General features: G+C 39.0%; 1 protein-coding gene across 2 annotated transcripts; it reads left to right on the forward strand.

Annotated features, from left to right (window-relative positions):
* Positions 1–369: 369 nt before the first annotated feature.
* LOC101175070 (sodium- and chloride-dependent GABA transporter 2) lies at positions 370–21,644 on the forward strand. Of its 2 annotated transcripts, XM_020703050.1 has the most exons (15): positions 370–2,440; positions 2,695–2,879; positions 3,732–3,866; positions 6,438–6,578; positions 6,719–6,806; positions 7,720–7,852; positions 9,279–9,413; positions 9,532–9,635; positions 11,009–11,133; positions 11,437–11,549; positions 13,224–13,361; positions 13,510–13,612; positions 17,661–17,761; positions 18,164–18,334; positions 20,763–21,644. In XM_020703050.1, the coding sequence occupies exons 1-15, from the start codon at positions 2,433–2,435 to the stop codon at positions 20,904–20,906; spliced, it is 1,824 nt and encodes a 607-aa protein (XP_020558709.1). In that variant the 5' UTR covers positions 370–2,432; the 3' UTR covers positions 20,907–21,644. The 2 variants fall into 2 exon arrangements, 1 of the variants encoding a protein (XP_020558709.1); XR_002290175.1 differs by lacking the exon at positions 20,763–21,644 and having other exon boundaries at positions 13,276–13,361; positions 18,164–18,274.
* The last annotated feature ends 948 nt before the right edge of the window (positions 21,645–22,592 follow it).

Genomic DNA, 22,592 nt, shown 5'->3' on the forward strand with positions numbered 1-22,592 from the left:
CATTGCATCGGAACAGTTTTTGCCAAAAAAAAAAGGATTCAAATGCATTTTTTTAATAAAACATCAACTTTTTTATCTTCAGAAGACAGTGAACTCCTGACTTTCAGTGACTTTCAACACAGGAGGGATTGTTGGTCATGTGAGCAAAGTAACTGGCTCCCTCTCTTTTTACAGACAATAATAACAAATGTTTGACACAATAGAAAGTCAACAGTAACTCCCTTCCTTGTTGACCCCTATGCTGTCCTCTAACCCCACCCTTACATTGACGTGTTCTCCCTACCATGTCAAAGGTGGATAAAGGTGGAAAGATTTCATGGACACCAGTGAAGATCACAAATCATTGAAGAAAAAAGGTTCAGAGCACTGTCTAGTGGGCCTAGATGACCCAACTCCCAATGTCTAAGTGCCTAGGATAGAACAAGGGTTACAGCCATGTATGAAAAAGAGTAAGACTTGGATTATTGTTCTTTTCAGTCCTGGCTGTCCAAAAAAAACAACCTTGAACTCGACCTGCAAACAATCTGCAGACTGTGGAGGTGGGAGGAGCAGTTTTCAAATCACCTGGAAAACACACAATTTGAGATTTTCCCCTGATCAGTTTTTCATTTCCTCAGTTTTTCTCTTCCTTGATTCCCTCATCAGCTGCAAACAACACTTAAAACCAATTTGTGTTTTTAACATGGAGACCTTTAATGGTGCAGATGCAGCACACAGTCTGAGCAACAGCATGTTGGTGGTCTGCATACTCCTTCATGAAGGAAAATCAGTGTTCTAAAAGAAATCTCTAAGTTAATTTTTAATTTGTGCTGCAAAACAGGTCCCTCAGAAATATGCCAAAAAATCTTAATAAATTTTCTTTAAATGACAAAAAAAATCTGCTAGTGAGGTAATAAAAATGGGCTAACCAAGAATTCCTATTTTATTAAAATAATCTAGTCAGAGACATGTTTTGTCAAACTAAGATTCATTTGATGATGTTGGATTAGAAGGCTGGGCTCACAGTCTTTGCTTGAATTCTTTCCAAAGTTGCTCTGTTGGGTTAAAGTCAGGACTCTGTGCAGGCCAGTCAGGTTCTTCTAAACAGAACCGTCTCATTCACGTCCTTACAGGCCTTTGCTTTGTGTCGGGTGCACATTCATGTTGCAACCAGAAAACACCATCCCCTAAATCAAATAATTGTCAAAGATCCCTTGGTATGTTAATTCATTCAGAGCTGCTTTCTTTGGAACTAACACCAGTGACTGAAAACCATCCAACACCTCCTTTCACCAAACTTGAAATTTGGCACAATGTAGTCAGGCAAGTACCATTCTCCCAGCAACCAAAAGAAAAAAACAAAGTTTGGTTTTACAGATTTCCAGAGACAGAGGTATGGTTGGTCTGTCCCCCTAAAGAACTTCTCCTCCTCCAGAGGTCTTAATTAAATAACAAAAAAGTGGCTGAAACGTTATATCACGAGATCAAAATGACATTTCAATCAATGAAAACACAAAAAAATATAGTTAGTAAAGAAATCTCGGCAAAGAAAAAAGCTTTGCTAAAAGTAAAAACAGTGTAAACCCTGATGTCAAACTGACATTGCAAAACTGAAAGTAAACAGAACCTGGAAATACATATGAAGTCAACACATGTATATATATAGATCCATGTTACACTAGCTTTTGGGTTCACTCACTAAGTTAGAGGCACCAGAAATACCATAAAACCAGATCAGGATTTCAACATGGCTTGAGTTAAACAATAAAAGTCAGTTATGTTAACTTTATTGTCTCTACAAGGTCACACCTGAATGAAACAAAAGAAAAAGCCATGGCGATTTTAAAAAGAAAGATGGAATGTAAAGATAGATGGAATTTAACTGCCACAAGTGAGTCACTTATTAAGTAAAAAATTAATAGAGTAAAAAGATAAGAGTAAAAATATTGTGCCATTATAGATGTTCAGACAAAGGTGCATTTGTATAACAGAGTATAATAGTGTGCCTGTGTGTGTGACAATACAAAATAGAGGCGAAACTTGGGTTTCTTTTATTCACACCGAAGGACATTTGAAACCCCAAACTCTAAAGTCCCACCTGGCAAGCCACAAGTCTGTGCAAAGACTGACATACCAGAGAGGGGTCAGCTGTTTTAGTTTAGTTGTTAGTACTGTACTAATCTGAATGAATCAAAGGCTTGTGTCAGTGGAAAAATACAGCACGGAAGTGGCAGTACCACATGGCGTTACTGAGCCAACAACTTGTTCAAGTGAAACAGCATGGAGTGAAAAGCGATCCCAAAATAATTAGAAAGAAGAGGAACTTGCTATTTTTTCTGCTGTGGTCATACTCTGCTGTTTGTGTCGAGGTCTTGCTCAGGATCCAGCTGAAAGGAATATAGATCAGTTTGCTGTGTGGCTGGAAAAAGCTCTGCAGGGGAGAGCTGTTTGCAATGGAGGGGTAAGTCTCTGCTGTGTTTCTGTTGCTGCCAAGACAAAATGTTTTCCAGAGTTTTTCTGCTTCTTTGCAAACAAAATCTTGCCAGTAAAATCAAAAACTGTTCTTGATAATCTTTCAAGTTTTGATAAATGAATTGTCTACACACAAACATCAGCTGAAAGCCTGTGAAATGCAGAGTTGACAGTCTGAGCCCTGGAAACATGGATGTGGAGGTGTCATTCATAATTTCTGCCACTGTTGCTCGACATGTCAAGGGAACATCTCAAAGGGACCAGCCACAAGGCGCCCAGTCAAGAAAACCGCCTGGTGAAGAAAATTCAGGTGCTGGAACGAGGCCAGTGGGCGAACAAGATGGAGTTCCTGTTGGCTTCTGCTGGAACACTCGTTGGGCTGGGAAACCTTTGGAGGTTTCCCTATTTGTGTTTCAAAAATGGAGGAGGTAAACAAGGCATCCACTAAAAAATACACATAAAAATACAGTAAATAGACAAAAAGCACTTGCTTTTCAATTAAAAAATCAACAATGTCATTGGATTTTTCCTTCTAAGAGCTGTTAGAAAGCAATATTCAGGCTAAATTTAAGGCAAAGGTTATTGCATCAGAAGTTGGACCATTGACTGTAAAAACAATGGACGGCTCAACCCCTCCCTTTCTCGTGTTCCCAAACAGTAAGCACCATTGCTTCCTGATAGGGGCGCCGCCATGTTGAAACCAGTCGACCGTGATTGGTCCAAGTCGCTTTGAGTCATTGTATCTATGGCAACTACTGTCACCGTAGCCATTGATACGACGACCCAGAGCGACTCGGACCAATCACGGTCGACTGGTTTCAACATGGTGCCGCCCGTATCAGGAAGCAGTCGTGAGGGTTTGGCCTCATTTCGATGGACCTGGAGGAAAGACATTTTCTACAGTTAATGACTTGGACACACCTGTTTTTGTTTTTTACTGAAGAACTTAAAGTTGAAGTCTGATTAGTTATCACATACCTAGGTATATTAAATTTGTTTTCTATATTTGACCAACGGGGGAGCAGTGAGCTGCAGACACAGCTGCACTCGGGAGCTAAGTGGTTTAGGCTTTGGGTCTCATTTTTAGAGTCTCTGACTCGGCTGTGGATTTGAACTCACAACCTTTCAATATCAGGGTGAACACTGAGCTGGCCTTGTTGTTTTAGTGCTAATATTCTCCTACTGGTTCCCCATTCAAAAAGGGTGGGTCTATAAACAGAAACATGTTACAAACCAAACTTTTCCACTTGGTTTGTTCTTTCTTTTCCTTTTTCTTGCAGGTGCTTTTCTGATTCCCTACATCCTGTTTCTTCTTGCTTGTGGTATTCCAATGTTCCTGCTGGAGACAGCAATGGGACAGTTCACATCCCAGGGATGTATTACCTGCTGGAGATACTTTTGCCCCTTGTTTGAAGGTCAGTTTATTAACAGTCCCTGAAATAACTATTTGTCATGAAGGACCTGATTTACAAAGATCCCCCCCGAGAGTTTACTCAAATTAGCTCCTAAACATTGCAATACTATTATGGTAATAAATTATCTCTCAATTCACCTTCCATGGTACACAGGCAGAACAGTTGTGCTGTCTGTGTCGATGACTGAAGTTGTGTTAGTTTGCATTTGGTCTTTAGGGGTGATTAAATATAATGTAAATATAATAAAAACTGTATTCTTTGATTTGTCAATGAAATAACAAACCAAAAAACACAAAAAGGGGTTTATACAAATTAACCCTCTGGTCTTCCGAAGATACATAACCTCTTTTTGTAAAAGTAAAACCTGTCCACCAAAAAATGCTTTCAGCGCTCCTCTGTTTGCTCAGTTGTTGGACAGAACAAGTTAAAAATAATAATAATAATAACATAATACAAACCAGCAACCACAGTCCTGTCTCACATCTAATGAATCACATGGTGCATATTCAGTCCCTTTTCTAGCCTCCAGTCACCTTAAAAACCTCTCAATCATTTTAAGGAAACTCCTGTCAGACATGGAGAGCGACAACATTTGGTTGCATCATTGTGTTTTGCAGAACGCACTGCTTTGTTCTTGTGCAATGACAACAGAGTAAGCCGTCTGAGTTTTATCAGATGCAATCTGGTTGTTAATCATGTGAAAATTATTATTGTAAATGCTGTCAAGTTTGAACATGTTTTGCCTGGAACCAGTCACGTGGGGGATGAGGTTCACGGCTGCTGTGGCGTCCGTCAGATTTACAAACGCGTGAACCCTGCAGAGCAGCTCATTCACCGTTTGACTGGCGAAACTTAAAGTGTACTAATTAAAATTCCATTTTAACATTTTTCCATTTCTGTTTACAAACTGTAGAATAGAAAAAAATCACCAAAATAGTTAGTATTGACTTACTTTTTTTTTTAGCTTACTTTTTTTTTTCTTTCAATTTTCTCCATGTAGATCACTGCCAGAGACGTGTCTAAACAAGTTCCTGAGTTTATACATGTAATCCTCCATTTAGAAAATGACACTTAACCATATTAAAGGACGGCTGCACTTGACTCGCTACCACTAATTCTATTAATTCTTAAGCTGTGTCACATTCTCTGGGATCACCGGCGCCCCCTGCCTGGAGGCTGTCGTACTACGGGTCTCACAGACTGTATTTCTAACCCCTGTGCTATCTTAGATGACCCCACCCTCACATTGACGCGTTCTCCCTACCATGACAAAGGTGGGCGAAAGCGTATTCTTACTGGATAAAAAAGACTAAATGAGTCACAGACTGGCACCAATGTAATTAGATAGTTGACGAGAAATAAAAAAAATAAATGAATTAATTAAAGCGTCTTTTCTGGCGATAGACAGACTGCAAAAAATAAAGTAGATGAATCAGCTGCAGCTCCAGTCAGTGTGGGCATGCGGAGGAGGGGACGGGCTGCTGGTGCCTCACCTGCCGCTTTCACATGTTTTTAAACAGAAATCTTGTAAATTCACTACGTTTTTTATTTTACCAAAGAAATGTTGAAAACCCACACAATACAAAAGTAATCATAATTGACTCGTCTAAAAATTAATATTTGGTTTTTTCTTTTTAATTTTAAAAAAGAAAATTGATTTTATTGAATTTATGTATTTTTAACAGCCTCACCTGCCTCCTCTGACTGCACGTCGCTGCCTAGAAGTTTCCATAAATGCACTGACCACCAAACCTTGTAGATGTAGACGGACACAAGGTCAGGGAGTGTGTCTCTGAACCCTTTCATTGTAGATTCTCACCACAGGATAACTACAAAAAAAAAAAAAAAGGTTCAGTGGGTGCTAAACTTTTCCATGTGATAGATTGTGATCAACAGAAGAGCGCATACTTTCCAACAACAGGGGACGGCATTTTTGCCCTAACAAGTCATTTCTGTAGGTGTGAATGAGGGTGCAGGTTTAAAGCAACAACAAAACAGTTATAACACACACTGGCATGTCCCTGAGGGTTGAGTCTCACTTATACACTGCAAGCATGCACCCTGTCACGCACACACAAGTTATGAGAACATTCGTAAATTAGTCTCCCACCTCGTGTTCAGAAATGAGCCCTTCAAAGGCAGCTGCTGACGGAGCCAAGTGTCGACATGATATATAAGCTGACCCAGGAACATAGCTCCACAGGGTTTCAAGATACTGAGAAAATGTTGTTGAATGCTTGCCAAAGGCTACCAAATTAAGGGTGGTGTCAATTATATACTTCCGAAAAGCAAAAGAAAGCACATGGTTTGGCATTAATTTGACCCTGTAACTGTTTTGTACAGGTATTCTGAATTCTTTGAATCATTTTTGTTGGTGGAATCTCAAGCAGAGGTGAGAGTCCTGGTGAAAAAGTCACAATGATCACACATTCTCAATATTTCACAGCAGTAAATATATCCTTACTTTGTCTGTACCAAAAAAAAAAAAAAACTGGTCACAAGTTACTTCATACATGATTTTTGTTCCCTTTCACACCTTGTAATCTATAATAACCCTGTCTGTCTCCTCAGGCATTGGCTATGCAACCCAAGTTGTGATTGCATATGCAGCTGTATCATACATTGTCATCCAGGCGTGGGCTTTCTTCTACCTCTTCTCCTCCTTCAGGGCTGAGGTTCCCTGGGCCAGCTGCAAGAACGACTGGAATACAGGTTGATACTAGAACAGCACACTAGGATATTCTGCTGATCAATTGTGCTGACCTTTTTCATGCTACTACTAATACTAATGTGGAAAAATGCATTCTGATTAAATGGGATATGTGTGTGTGCTTCTTTGTTTTAAAATTCAGAATCCTGTGTTGAATTTGACAAAGCAAACACGTCATCCAATTGGAGTGCAGCTGCGAATGCAACAACGCCTGCAACTGAATTCTGGGAGTAAGTGAAACTCTCATCTGGTTCCTTTTCTGTCTTGATCCAAATTTTGGGTTGCACTGGGAAAACTTGATTATGCAAAGCAGCCAGTGTAAGACTTTTAGGATTATTTTCTTTTATTTGCTTTTCCAGTTCCAGATTTCTCACTACTTCCCAGTAGCCACCACATTGGGTTACATAGTTGGCACTTTTTCAAAAAATCCCTCCCAGCACGAAACTCGACTTTTTACTCCCTTTTTAATACTTTCCTTTTTATACAAATCTAATGCCAAACCCATTTGGATGACGGAAAGCATCGATTCTTTGGATTAAAGAGAAATCTTAGGGAAAACAATGACCGCTTTGATTTTTACCTGTTTATGCCTGGAATGCAGGGTGAAAGTTTGAGATCTTTAGTCGTGCAACTTCCACAAAAAAGCTATTTAGGCTGCTGCTGTGTTTCACAGTTTTTTCATAGCATTGCACTTGTAATTTACTATATTCTACTACTAAATATAAAATTTGAAGAAATAATGATAAGACTTTAGTCGAATTAGAGAACCAAAGTATTTCATAATAATATTGTTTTTCCATCAGTTTTAGCTTTACAAAGGGTAAAAGCACAGCACCTCTGTCTGCTTTTGATAAAGTCGTATTAATTAGATTGAGTAAATATTGGTCATTGGACAAGACTTCATTGACATAAAGTGCTGTTTTTTTATTTTCTGCCCTAAAGAGAACATAGTTTTTTTTTAAGAATATTTCAGTGTTTAAATGAAATGATCATCTAAACAGCAAATATTTTCATGCACACTTTTTCATGCCTTTAACTTTTTCTAACAAATACTCTTCAACGTCTTTCTGCAAAGTTGTTCTTTAAATTTCCTTTAACCTGTTAACTGCTCTTGCTTTGGCAATTTTATGTCTTTCTCTCCAGGAGACGAGTCCTGGGTATTTCTCAGGGGATTGAGCAGATTGGTAGCTTGAGGTGGGAATTGGCCTTGTGTCTGTTACTGGCTTGGATCCTGTGCTACTTTTGTGTTTGGAAAGGTGTAAGATCCACTGGAAAGGTAGTGAAATGTTGCAGGAGAACTTCTTGAAATGTTTTAGAATGAGCTCTTTGTAGACATTAAATGAATTGTCAGTTGTCAAACGTTTTACCCTGAAAACTCATTTATTTTCAAAGATGCAATAATAATGGATGTTTTTTATTTTTTCACAAATAGAATGCTTTTTTTCATATAGCCAAAAATGAGCTTTAATTGCAGATTTACAGATTTGATTAGAAGATTTTACAGCAGAATAATTCATAACGTTTTTTATTAGCAAGCCTGCAGTCTAGCACAGGCTTCCAGGGACTTAGGCTGTGAGGGGCTTTGTGGGAAAATGAGGAAGAACATGAGTTTATATTATTTCTATCCCAGGATGAATGTCTGTAGCTATAGGAAGGAGTAAGAATGACCTCTATTTGCAATAAATACTATTAGGACATGATAAGCTATGAGTCAACCAATCAAACACGTGCAAACACATGTTCAACACGTCCTGTTAATCAAAGTTAAGAGTTTTATGGTTGCTAAAGATGTGAACATAAAAAAAATTGATTTTATGATTCGTGTGGTTTGTAGCATAGTGTCTTTGTGGTGGAATGTTGTATGTTGAGGAGGGAAATCACATTTTTATCAACACAAGCATTTCTTCATTATTTTACTCTTTGATGTTGTAAACCCTTAAAAAACAGCTGAAGAAGCTAAACACACTACTGAGATAGATGAGTGATTATCTCTGAATGGACATAGTCAAATCATTTTAACAAAAAGTTTTTTTTTGTTTTTTTGTTTTTTTAATTTTCTGAAAATTGTATGAAATTTAGGAATAAACGGATGAAAACATTGCAGAAAGAAAAACATAAAATGACGAGGAAAACTTTACAGTCAGAATTGTGTGTGGCGGACAGAACACTTTTCACAGTAAAAGCATTTTTGTTTCTTTTATGGTCCCTGAACACCTAGAATGAAAATACCTGTGTACTGTGGGATTATAGAAACATACGGTTGTCTTCTTATATATTTTGGAGCTAAACAAATTGTGTCATATGTCAGTTGTATTCTGTGGTGGTCAAATACAGAAGCATTTATGAAATATTATGACTTTGATATTCATTTCTGTGGGAGACTGACCAGGTTTTGTTCGTAGTATCTACAGTAAAATGCTAACAGCATTTAGACTAACTTTGTGAAATAACGTTTATATGTTTTTAAACTTATCTACAAACTCTATATAAATGCTCATATCCAGTACATTACATCACATTCAACACTAGTGAGCGCTTTAAAGTGTTGAAGCGATGCATGTCAACAATTCCTGAATAAAAGGATTTACAGTCTTACTGTTGATAGACGACACACATTCATTCTATAAAAATGAAGCTATAAACATAAAATAATAGTGGCACTGACTGCCTTGCAAGAATAAATCTTTGCTCTGTGTTGACAGGTGGTTTACTTCACAGCAACATTTCCTTATGTCATGTTGGTGGTTCTTTTGGCTCGCGGTCTCAGCTTGCCGGGAGCTATGGATGGTTTAGCTTTCTACTTGTATCCAGACCCCTCCAGGTTGGTGGACCCTCAAGTAAGTATATAGTCAAACACACCAAAGATACTCAAGCAAAACAAAATCATTTAAATTGAATCTTTTAATGGTTTGAGTCTATTCTGGGGGATATTTACTGAATGCTGTGTGCTCACAGGTTTGGATGGACGCTGGAGCACAAGTTCTTTTCTCTTTTGGGATTTGTCAGGGAAGTTTGACAGCTCTGGGCAGCTACAACCGATTTAACAACGACTGTTACAAGTGAGCGCATTCTATTTCACTTTATTCAGTTTGACAAACGGGTGCGTGCATGCGACTCCGTTCTGGGATGTCCCCTGAAATCTGTGACTGTGGTGGGTAAGAGAAGTATGTTATTGAAACTGGAATCCATCATGGAAAATCATCATCATCATCATCATCATCATCATCTGCATAAGACCTGAAATGCTCCTTCAATCAGAGACTTTAACACCTCAATGCAGGAAGGAAGGCGTTTGCAGATATTTTTTCATATCAGCTTTTAGACTCTACACTGCCTTATAGACACTGGACACTATTGTTACTAGTTAATTTTTAAAGTGTATTTATGGTGTTAAGTATTATCTATCTGCTGTTTTTATTAGAACTCAGTGAAGATTTGCTTCAAGCTGGCTCTCAGAATGGGGAAAAGAGGTGTTTGATGATTTGCTGGTCTGAACATTTCACAAGCTGCTCTCTACAGATGTTTTCTCTCATAACAACATACGCATGACATATTTTCTGGTATCATCCATGTACAGTTATAAAAGCTTGTCTTAATGTTAGAAATTTGTTCTTGGGTGTAACAATTTTCTTTTATAGCTGATCGAGCATAAATGTTGTGAAGCTCAAAGTCATAATCGTATCCTCTCACTTCCTGCCCCTCTCTATTTTTCTTCTTTTTCACCCTCTGCCCAAGCCAGCTCTGTTGCTTCTCTTGAATGTGTCTACATTACTGAAGGCACTAAGCTGCTACTCTGTGACTAATAAGGCATTTTACTAAGTAAGAAAAGAATAATAAACAACTCCTATTTGCAGATCCAACAGTTAATAACGTTGTCATTGATGATGTTGTTGATGATGGTGTTTCAGCAGACCTCATCAGCATCATAAATCTGTGGGACCAAATTAGAAGCAACACAATCTAATCTCCTTCTAGCCAGTCAAAATATGCCCTGCTTCTCAGCTTTCTGCCCTCGCGGGGGGGGGGCAGACAGGTCAACAGGGCGGCTGAGTGGGCCCTCTCTCAGCACTACAGTATGTGTTTCATTAAGGCTGCTCACCTGGCCTGCAAGCATAAGGCAGCAAGTAACCCTCATGCTTTGAAAAGTCAACTACAGCGTTGGCAGAATTCATAGTATGTCTGTAAAGTCATGGAGATGCAGAGAAAACACAACCAAACTCCGCACCATTCAGTCATTCCTCCAGTTTGAAGGACATAAAGGAACCAGAAAGAGGCTGCTTTCGCTGGGATTCATTCATGAAAATAACCACAAATGACAAAAAAATGTGATGAAAACATTCAAATCTACTAGATTTAGCACAGGCCAGAATAATCCATTCAGTCATGTTTTTTTAACTTTGTTTTCATTGTATTTTCTTATTTGTTTCCTCAGAGACACTTTTGGTCTGTGTTTGGTCAATGGTGGATCCAGCTTTGTGGCAGGGCTCGCCATCTTTTCTGTTCTGGGTTTTATGTCTTATGAACAAGGACTGCCAATATCTCAGGTGGCTGCTTCAGGTAAAATATTTTTTTATTTTCATTGTAAAAAATGAAACAAGCTTTAATAAAAATATGTGTGTTGGCCTGAAAAGTGTTTTTACAGTTTGATCCTGCACAAAAACCTGCCAAATTATTGATTTGATACTTAAAATAATGTACAGTACAATAACTTGTGTTGATGAAACTTCACTTTTACAACCCAGTTATAAAAATGAGAAGTGTATTTACTCACAATGGTCACTGATTTTACCTGTAGTCCTGGTCTGTTTTTTCAGTGCTTTCTCCAGAGTAAACCTGTAATATTTCCTTCTTTGTGTCCAGGACCTGGCTTGGCTTTTATCGCATATCCTCGTGCAGTAGCCATGATGCCTTTACCTCAGCTGTGGGCCGTGTGTTTCTTCATCATGGTGATCCTGTTGGGAGCAGACACACAGGTGAAAGTCATGCATAAACAACTGAAAAGACAATGAACCTGCTTTTATTATTTGATTTTTGGATATTGGCTGCTAGTTAGCTGCTGCACAGTGGTGCAGTGGTTAGTGCTCCTACCTCACAGCGAGAGGACCCTGGTTCAAATAAACTATATTACCAGAAGTATTGGCTCACCTGCTTTGACTCGCATATGAACTGAAGTTCCATCATATTCCTAACTGAGAGTTCAATATGATGTGGGTTCACCTTTTACAGCTGTTACAGCTTCAGCTCTTCTGGGAAGGCTTTCCACAAGGTTGAGGAGTGTTTCTAGGAATTTTAGACCATTCTTCCAAAAGGTCATTGGTGAGGTCAGACACTGATGTTGGTGGAGAAGGCCTGGTTCTCACTCTCTGCTCTAATTCACCCCAAAGGTGTTCAGGTCAGGAGTCAGTGCAGGCCAGTCAAGTTCATCCACACCAGATTCTGTCATCCATGCCTTTATGGACCTTGCTTTGTGCTCAGGTGCACGGTCATGTTGGAAGAGGAAAGGGCCGCTCCAAACTGTTCCCACAAGGTTGGGAGCATGGAATTGTCCATAATGTTTTGGTATCCTAAAGAATTCAGAGTTCTTTTTACTGGAACTAAGAGGTCAAGTCCTGAAAAAACAACCCCCACGTTAATCTTCCTCCACCAAATTTCACACTCGGCACAATGCAGTCCCAAATGCACCGTTCTCCTGGCAACCTCCAAACCCAGACTTGTCCTTCAGATTGCCAGATGGTAAAGTGTGATTCATCTCTCCATAGAAGGCGTTTCCACTGCTCTAGAGTCCAGCGGCGTTGTGCTTAACACCGGTGCATCCAACGCTTTGCATTGCACTTGATGTGTGGCTTGGATGCAGCTGCTTGGCCATGGAGACCCATTCCATGAAGCTCTCTGCGTGCTGGACTTGGGCTAATCTGAAGGTCACATGAAGTTTGGAGCTCTGTAGCAACTGACTGTGCAGAAAGTCGGTGACCTCTTTGTGCTTCTGCATCTGCTGAACCCCCTCTCCATCAGGCTACATGGTCTACCACTTGGCGGCTGAGTTGCTGTTGTTCCCAAACTCTTCCATTTAGTTCTGATAGAGCTGACAGTTGACTGAGGACATTTCACCACTGGATTTGTTGCACAGGTGCCGTCCTTGACAGTTCCACGCTGGAATTTACTGAGCTGCTGAGAGCGGAACATTCTTCCACGAACGTTTGTAAAAACAGTCTGCAGGCCTGAGTGACTGATTTGATACACCTGTGACCAGACCAAGTGATAAGGACACCTGATTCTGATCATTTGGATACTTCTGGTAATATGGTGTTTCTGCGTGGAGTTTGCATGTTCTCCCCGCGCATGTGTGGGTTTTCTCTGAGCACTTTAACTTCCTCCCACAATCCAAAAACATGCTTCATACTTTAATTGGTCAATCTGAAGTGTTCGTAGTTGTGTGTTTGCAAATTACATAATAAAGGAGTAGATCGTGTGCCCTGTGACAGACTGCGACCTGTCCAGGCTGTGTCCTACCTTTGTGCAGTTGTAGCTGGGACAGGCACCAGCAACTTAGTGACCCAAAAACGGACATAGCGGGTTAAGAAAATGAATGGATGGTTGGCTACTATTTAGTTTATTTTAACTCGTTTTTTTTATTGTTGTGTTTGCAGTTTGTTAGTCTGGAGTGCTTGATGACCTCTGTCACAGATATGTTCCCCTTAGTGTTTCGAAGAACTTACCGCAGAGAGCTGCTGCTGCTTTTTCTCTGCACTGTTTGCTTTCTCCTCGATCTTCTTCTTGTCACAGAGGTGAGAAAACAATATTCAGAACATCCTTGCTTTATTTTATCTTCTGAAAATGTGTTTTTATTCCCCTGAAAAGTTTTCCTTTTCAGGCACATCATGAAACTCCTCTCCATGCACAGTTGTTGATCATGACCCTTCTCTTTCCCTCTAGGGGGGCTTGTATTTCCTTCAACTTTTCGATCACTATGTTTGTAGTGGCAGCAATCTTCTCCTTCTTTCAACATGTCAGTCACTTGCAATTGGATGGATATATGGTGAGTTTTTAATAAAGTTCACAAGCAAGGTTAACCCTTGTGCTATCTTAGATGACCCCACCCTTACATTGACGTGTTCTCCCTACCATGACAAAGGTGGATAAAGGTGGAAAGATTTCATGTAATCCATGGACACCAGTGAAGATCACAAATCATTGAAGAAAAAAGGTTCAGAGCACTGTCTAGTGGGTCTAGATGACCCAACTCACAATGTTAAAGTGCCTTGGATAGCACAAGGGTTAAACATGCTGACTCTGTTTCAGTCTTTGTTTTTGTTTTTTTGGACACTAAGCACAGAAACAATGTGGATTTTTTTTATATGTTAGTCTTTTATTGCGCTATTTAGTCATCAGAAAATAACAAAGAAGTCATTATTTATTATGTAATTTGCTGACTACTAAATAAAGCATGAAAGGCACTAAAGGGCAAGTGAAAGACAGTTGACTCCCACAATAAGAGAGTCATGGTGAGAGGCGGCGAGAAGGTCTCTGACTGTGGCCTAAGGGTCATATAACAGTGTGGAATACCCAACCTTCTTGGTGTCTCTCGAAGCGGTACTGGAAAGTCCAGCTTGTCTATAACACCATGTCCAAGCACAAGGGTGTCCATCAATACACGTTGTATCAGGACACCCTAGGCAGGAGATCAATGATCAACTTTGTAGTTGTTTAAGGTTTGTGGGATTCCAGAGGCAGCTGACAGGTACCTGCAGTAAGTCAGACCTGTTCCCGGTGTATGTTGGACTCCAGCAGGGCTGCCCTTTATCACCGGTTCTGCTTATAGTCTTTAAGGACAGAATTTCTTGGCGCAGCAGGGGCCAGAGGGGCTCTGGTTTGGGTACCACAGAATTTCCTCTCTGCTCTTTGCAGATGATGTTGTCCTGTTGGCTTCATCAAGCCGGGACCTCCTGCATGCATTGGGACAGTTTGCTGCAGAGTGTGAAGCGGCTGGGATGAGGGTCAGCACAGCTAAATCTGAGGCTATGTTTCTCGAGAAAGGTAGTTTGCCATCTCTTGGTGTGTTGAATGGGTGGAGGAGTTTAAATATCTAGGGATCTTTTTTCACAAGTGAGGGAAGATTGAAGCGTGAGACTGACAGGCCGATCGGAGCAGCATCCATAGTCATGCGGTCGCTGTATCGGTCCGTTGTGGTGAAGAGAGAGCTGAGCCAGAAAGCAAAGCTCTTAATTTACCGGTTAATTCTAGTACTCGCCTACTGTGTGGTCATGAGCTCTCAGTCATGACTGAAAGAACGAGGTCCTGGCTACAATGAGCTTCCTCCGTAGGGTGGGTTGGTGGTCCCTTAGAGATAGGGTGAGAAGCTCGGTAACCCAGATGAGCTCGGAGTAGAACCGCTGCTCCTCCAAATCCAGAGGAACCAGTTGAGGTGGCTCAGGTATCTGGTCCGTTTGCTTCTTGGACGCCTCCCTGTGGAGGTCTTCCGGACATTTCCCACTGGGAAGAGGCCCCGAAGACCCAGGACACGCTGAAGAGACTGCGTCTCTCGGATGGCCTGGGAACACCCCTTGGAACTTCCTCCAGTTCCTCTGGGAGAACATGGTTGGGGAGAGGGAAGTCTGGGCAACTTTGCTTAGACTGCTGCCCCCTGATGGGCGGAGGAGTTAACTGGGCTAAATATGTGGATTCAGATAAGGCCAAAGGTCATAATATATGCATCACTTCCCTTACTTTAGCTCGTGAAAGCACAGTCTGATCCAGGAAATGGTAGCATGAGCAAGACAAAACAACTATTTGCAGTCATGTTTACTATAAATAAAACCCCAAAACCAATTCTTTTTAGTCTATATGGGATTCAAGAAAACTATAAATCTCTGAAGAGTTTCTGTGCACAATGAAAGATAATGAATTCAAAACAGGTTTGACACTTTTAGAGGTTTAGAAAATTATAGATAAATGGCTGGAGGTCTGCTTTTCCAGGTTCAAATGCAGTACATGCAGTTCTTTAACAGGCATAACTGGATTTCTGTTCTATTTTATCCGCCTTAAACTTCAGCTTTTTGGTTCACTCCAAAACGCTTTCCCACAATGACTTCAGTTTGTTTCACTGAAGCTCCATTGATCTCATGTCTTTGGGAGATTAGATGTTGGATCCATTAAACATTTTCTTTGGTTGAGAAATCCAAAAAGTTCTCATGAATTCCATTTTTAAAAATATTTCCTTAATGCAGTCCTTTTGTCTGTGTGGATTTCATTTCTGCCTCGAGGGCAGAAGTTCATGAGTGGGGAGGGAAGTGTATTATTTAACAGAAGTTTTGAAACGTGAGGTTAACCTTTCCTTTTCTATCAAAGTTATGAAACTCACTTTCTAGTTATAAGCCTGCAAGGATGAGTCTCAATCAAACATATTTAAATGTTAAATGAATGTTTTTAACCAAGTACAGTTTAATTATTGCATTGCAACAATGTTTTTTAACAAAACATTTTACTTTATACATTTTCCAACTTGAAAAGTAAAATACATGAAAAAATGAGATAGAAGAAAAAAAGAAAAATAAACAGCAATGTTTTGACATATTGCTGTCATGATGTAAATATAAAACAAATTAAATAAATGTTTGAGTTCATAAGATCATCCCAGAAAGAGTCTCTGCTTCCACTCCCGCAGTGAAATCCGCGTCTTAATCTGACACCCGTGTTTCCATCTCTCTGACAGAGTTTGAAGCCAAAGCTCCTCCCCAGCCTCTCGACCTGCTTTTCCCCTCTACCTGTTCACCTGTTCATATCCTCTGCAGCAGCGAGTTGTTTCCCCCCCGCGCCCCTCCAGTGTGTCTACACTGAGAGCGCAAAATACAGTCATCATAGCAGCGGGTTGACACGATAGTCGGGGCGCTCTAGCGCAGATTTAATTCATTTTACGTGCGCGCTGCGTGCAGTCTGAACAACAGCCCCGCCCCCCGTGCACACAAATAGCCAGAAAGACATCTCCTCTTCAGCGAGAATAGCGACATCAATATCATCCTTAATTAACCGAAAATTGACTGACTTGGTGAGTTAAATATGGCAGACAACGTTTATATCTTGTAGGACACAAACAAATCTGGATGTTTTACACCTCATTGAATTGGTTAGCTCAAAAGGGGCCCAAGTCCAAGAGGTTTGTTTTTCCAGGAAATGATTTTAATTGCATAGCTTAAAAGGAGGCTTCACCAAATGATTAATAGTTTACCCAGATTTAGCACCAGTTCATTGCTTACAAATGCTACAATATGAAGCACCTCACTTTTATCATTTCAGAGGACTAGCAAACTAAAGTCAATGGACTTAGACCCTTCTTGAATTAAACAGGGGTGCTGCCATATGGGATAACTAGTGCTGCCATCTATGGGATAAAGCAAAACCCATGCAAGAGAGGCCCAAGTCCAGGAATTTTGCACTTAATGCATTTTAAATGTCAAGCATAGTCAATACATTACAACGGACTTGGAACTTTTTTTGCACATAATCAGATAGCTTTGCCCTTGAAGACCATAGAACATATAATATCTCGGTTTTGAAAAATTGTGGACTTGGGCCCCTTTTGAACTAACCGATTCAATTTTGGCTCTCGCTGAAAGACAAACAGTTTTAACGGCGATAAAAGAAAAAGCAATTAAAAAAATTATAAAAGCACCAGCAGAGCAGAGTCTCACGCTGTGTCAAAAGTGCCTTTTATTTTGAAAGGAATTCATGTGAACCTCTGTCAATCATAATAAAGTATTTTATATATATTGAAAAAATGCTATTTTCTCTTTATGCTTATGTTTAACTTATGCCAAAAAACAAAACAATTATCCTAATAGTAACAATAACACAAAAACAAATTTGTGTCTAATTTTTCTGAAGGGTCAAGTCATTCTTTGTGGTTCCTACTTGGTTATGGTCGGTGAAAAATGGACCAGAATCGCTCTTTAAGGGTTTTAGAAGAATGTTAGTTAATTCTGTCATCCTGAGCTTAACATTCTTTGCTTCAACCTTTTTCAAAATGCTTTCACAATGACTGTTTCTGTGTCCACACATGCAGATGTAAAGCACGTTTCTTTTTCACTAAGGTGGAGATCGGCTGTATGATAACATAGAAGACATGATAGGATATCGCCCCGGGCCTCTCATAAAGATTTGCTGGTTATTTGTAACCCCCACAGTCTGCCTGGTTAGTGAAAAATTACTTTTTTTTTAAATAATAAAGTAAAAAGTTGGTGAAATTGACTGCTATCAAAGAGATGCAAACTGTACCAGGTCCTATGACAAGCAGGATCTTTTTTTTAAATAATTCAATTTAATAAATATGAACTTATTGGTGTTTTTGTGATTGTCATTGTTCACATGTATATTCAAATATCAGAATGAACAAGAACATAAAAGGAAATCTGTAAGGGATCCTGCATAATCCAAACTTCATTATGTAATCATTAATTCTAGATTTAAGATCCAGTTATTGGTTTTGTGTTATTTTACATTATTTCTGTTAATAACAACTAACCACTGTGACATTAAGCTTTTTATTGAGAAAAGTAACTAATGCTGATATGTGTTTTTGGTATTGCTGTCTCAGGGCACGTTCATCTTTTCAGTAGTGAGATACAGACCTCTGAAGTTTAACAAAACCTACATCTATCCGTCCTGGGCCTACATTCTGGGATGGACGCTTGGACTCCTCTGTGTTATTATGGTTCCTCTGTGGATCATCTTTAAAATGTCTCAGATGGAAGGGACATTAAAACAGGTGAGAACTCCTAAAAAATAATGAAAAAGAAGGGTTAAATAATGACTTTGCATTTCTGTTGCAACTGTTTGCTAACAGTTGTCAAATGAAGTCATTCACCAATAGAGGTTATGTCGATGATTGTTATGAACAGTTTGAACAAAAAGAAAGTTGAATTAATATATTATCAACAGAATTATTGTGGTATTTTGCGTTAATAATGATCATTTAAAACATAGATAAATAGATGTGAAAATACAAAACATCTCCAATGAGGAAAAATCAATTCTACACTTCACCTTAGATGCCTCACATTGTGCGAAATTTTCCGTTTAGTTACTTTTTCTTTCAGTTGTATGAAAATTAAAATCATATACATAAAATATGCTTACAAAAAAGAAAATGCATTGTGAGTTGACACTAGTGCAAAGAGTGATAACTATGAAAGTACCGTCTCAAGGAACCATTAATGATTGGTGTTGCCCATAAGTGATGTTGTTGGGAAGATTCAGCAACCTGAGGCTCTGGAGCAACATGAGTTTTTTGTTTTGTTTTGTTTTCTTACTTTTTTATTTTAAAAAGAAGTTATTCAGCATTGATTTATTCAGGAATTTATGACAAAGGTGCTCCTATAATCATATGATAAGCTGTGCACTTTTTTTTTAATTTCACTGCTGATAATACACTCAATTAAGAAGCTTTGTGTGCTTAGAAATCCCCTGGAACGCACACATTTCAAATTAGGAGCAAAATATTGGTAGAAGGTTTGATCTTCTGCAACCTCTGTTTGTTATTAAAGCACATTTACATGAAATACATATTATTGTACACGCTTCATATACTTTGTTTATTCAGTCCTAAAGTACGGTGGCCCTGAAGTGAAAATCCTAGCAGGAGTAGGCAGGAAAATGAACGACGGCCCACCAAAGTAGAAATATGGTATAACAAAAGAAAATGCCATTTTTGGTTTGGTTTGCATTGGAGTACAGTTGACCCAACAGAATGACCTTCTGTTACTCAGGGAGTCAGATTACAAATAATTCATGTTCTTTTGACAAAATTAAAAACCTAGATTAAATCCAGAAAACATATATAATTTTCTCTTTATTGTTCATTTAATTATGTCATAGAAACAAAAACATGAAAGCAAAGCAGTGCTGCACTTTTCTAAAGGGAGAACATATGAACCATATTTAGGGAAAATGTGATAAAATACATTTTTGCCTAAAACAATGGCTTTGCTATTTTTTAATCTTAAATCTGAAAAGTATTGCCACCAAAAAAACAATAGTTTCAAATCCAAATGGTGTTCAACTGTCAGTTTTCAGAGAGAAGGGGCCAAAGATCTTGTTTTCAGGCCTTTCCAGTCCCATCATGTCACATTGGAAGGAAAAGTTTTACTTTGGGCTTTTTTGTTTTGAATATTTCTGCTGCAATCACTTTATCAAACTGCTGGAATGTGTGTCTTTGTTTTTGCCCTCCTCATTTCAAATTCACCACATCCCACGTCCTAAAATCCTATTTCAGTCACATTCCTTTTCTTCATTCTACCAACTAAAGAGCTTATAGTGCTTTTTTTAAATTAAATTCTTTTTTAATGAAAAGCATTTTGTTACAAGATGCTGCTGCATTACAGTATTTAATGTTCCCCTACAGTCTTTACACAGTTTCGCTGCACTAATAAGAAAATAATCCTGACACCCAGAGATAAACATTGAGTGGATTTTGTAAAGATGAAGCCTAAAGCTTTTTTGCACCGAATAACAAAAAGAAGCTGATAATAATTAAAAAGAAAAGAGGCGTGTCTGTCCTCTGAGTGATGTTTCGGTCTGAAGGGTCATTAACACAGACTTCCTGTGTGGATGACCCTTCAGACCGAAACATCACTCAGAGGACAGAGACGATGCTCATCATCCAATGCTCATCTTTACTGTGCTGGAGTTATCACATTCACTCATCTTCTAAGCCTTTTTTGTCCCTTTCGGGGTCATGGGGCTGTGGAGCCTACCCCGGCCCCTGCTGGGTGAAGGCAGAAGACATCCTGGACAGGTCCTCAGTCTGTCACTGGACAGGAGTTATCACAATAGAGGATAAACTTAAACTAAATGAGCTCGATTCAACTTTCAGTTTTTAATATTTCCAACAGCATCTTTCTGGAATATGGAGAAATAATTAGAAAGCAAGGATTTAAAGGTTTCTATAGAAACCTTCCACATAAACATCTGTTTATGTGGACAGAAATAACCAAATCCAATTCTTCAGCATCGGTTTCTGTTCATAGTTACTGTACTTTGAACTACAGTATGAACTTTGCGATGGGAGTTTAGGAAGAGAATAATTTAGGCAGAAGAATGGGAAAAATGCTAAGATTTTACATAATAAAGGAGTACATTGTGTGCCCTGTGACAGACTGCTAATGTGATGTATTTGGACTTATCTTTTCCTACAGAAACTCAAGCAGCTCTGTGTCCCTGAAATCCCACCAAACAGCAAAGTGAATCAACCAGAAGAATATCCTCTCAACCCGGACAACACGGCGGCTGCCAGTGACTGCAAGGGCAGCAGTGAAGCAGAGGTGGAAATGCAAGTGTGATGACTGAGCAGCCTTCCTTTTAAAAGCAACACCTTCAACCTTTTTTTGTCATTTCAAAAGAACATTATATTTTGAAGACGATCTTTAAATTGTTGTCTTCAATTTGCCTTAAAATCGGTCAGGGCTTCCTGTTGTAAACGTACACAACATGTGCAAGGGACTGAAAAGAACCGGTTTATTATTTTTAACCTTTTTTCTAAACCAAAATCGGTTTATAATTGGCATAAAAAGCACAACAGATGACCTAATGATTGTTAGTGTAAATAGAAAAACTACTATCATCTACAAGAACACATAAGATATGATGTCACTGTATGCATTTTACTGTGTTGTTGTATGTAGATTACGTGTTAATGTGAGTTTACGCTCCATTATGTGAAAGTGTCTGTTGCTATAGATGTAACTTTGAACTTCATCAATGTACCTCCAGCCCGACAGCCTCATGATGATACGACACACAGAGATTCTGTGAGTGATTCTATATCAAATGTCCTGCTTGGAGTAAACATTAGTTTTTGTAGAAAGTAAACTTTTTCTGACCAGTTCCACAGTTCTGTTGACAAGTTTTGTTGAACTATTCCAGTCTCTGAATGTTACGTCTTTTATTACACGGGTTTACCTTTTTCTACACAAAACATAGAAGCTTCTGTGATTATCTGAATAGGAGAGAAAATAGAACTGTAAAATAAACGTTTGTACAGCAAAAGAATGACCATAATAAAAAAAAGCTCCACAGCACTAATTGACCTTTGAGGTTTTAAAATGAACTTCTGGATAACATGTAACATCCCTGCAAGACAACATGGAGAAAACACAAAGCTGTGGTTTACCTTCAATGAGAACTCTGAGAGCCTTTCCTTTGTATGAAGTCCTTTAAAAACTTGCTGACTTTTGGAGTGAAAAGTGAAAACTTTAGCACGTCTGTCCATGTAGCTAAAATATATTATCTGCAAAAGAAAAATGTTTGGTGAGTTAATAATGGGAAAATAACAAAAATAAAGACTGTAGGGTTCATTAGTGGATGAATCCTAATTGATTTATCTGAATGTATTAAAGCTTCTGCAGAAAAAACAAAAATCAGCTTTGAGTAGCCAACAAGCTACAGCAGCTACAGGATGGATCAGTTACCACTAAGGGAGAAATCAAAGATCCGGAGGTGCCCCCTCCTGTGCTTTTGAAATGTTAAGCTGCACAAAAATAGTCCTGGAGAACAGAGATGTTGGAAAGGCATTACAGTCATTCAGAAATGGCATACCCTGGGGCAACATTAGAGCTGAGTTGTATGGAACCATCAACTTTTATTAAAACCTACGGCTGTCTGTCAATTAAATTTGCACTTTCAGATCCTCTGCCCTCTCCTGACAAAAGGTTATGCTGCAGCTGAATTACACAAATGTCTGAGTCGGGCCTGACATTTCACTCTGTGCCAAACAGGCTTTGACCTGAACGCATGCAGTTATAAGCCAAACCACCTGCAACTCATTCAAAAAAAACAAAAACAAAAACACGTGCAAATGTTTGCCGATCTGATGAGCAAAAATGTCTTCCTTGCAGATTTTTTTACAAGTCAGCATCTGTCAGAAAACCATTTAATTAATTACAAACGACCATATAACTAATCGTGTAGTTGTAGTTGTTTGTGACGTTTCTTGCAGCTTGCTTTAAAGACTGTATTGTGCAGCTTTA

The sequence above is a fragment of the Oryzias latipes genome, chromosome 5 (genome assembly GCF_002234675.1).
Source record: "Oryzias latipes chromosome 5, ASM223467v1".
In the NCBI taxonomy this organism is placed as follows: domain Eukaryota; kingdom Metazoa; phylum Chordata; class Actinopteri; order Beloniformes; family Adrianichthyidae; genus Oryzias; species Oryzias latipes.

What these genes read in the sequence shown, in the direction of transcription:
- LOC101175070 (XM_020703050.1), top strand. An exon ending in ATCTTCTTCTTGTCACAGAG is followed by an intron (nt 13,362 to 13,509) that starts GTGAGAAAACAA and finishes CTTTCCCTCTAG; the next exon opens with GGGGGCTTGTATTTCCTTCA. An exon ending in TGGAAGGGACATTAAAACAG is followed by an intron (nt 18,335 to 20,762) that starts GTGAGAACTCCT and finishes CTTTTCCTACAG; the next exon opens with AAACTCAAGCAGCTCTGTGT.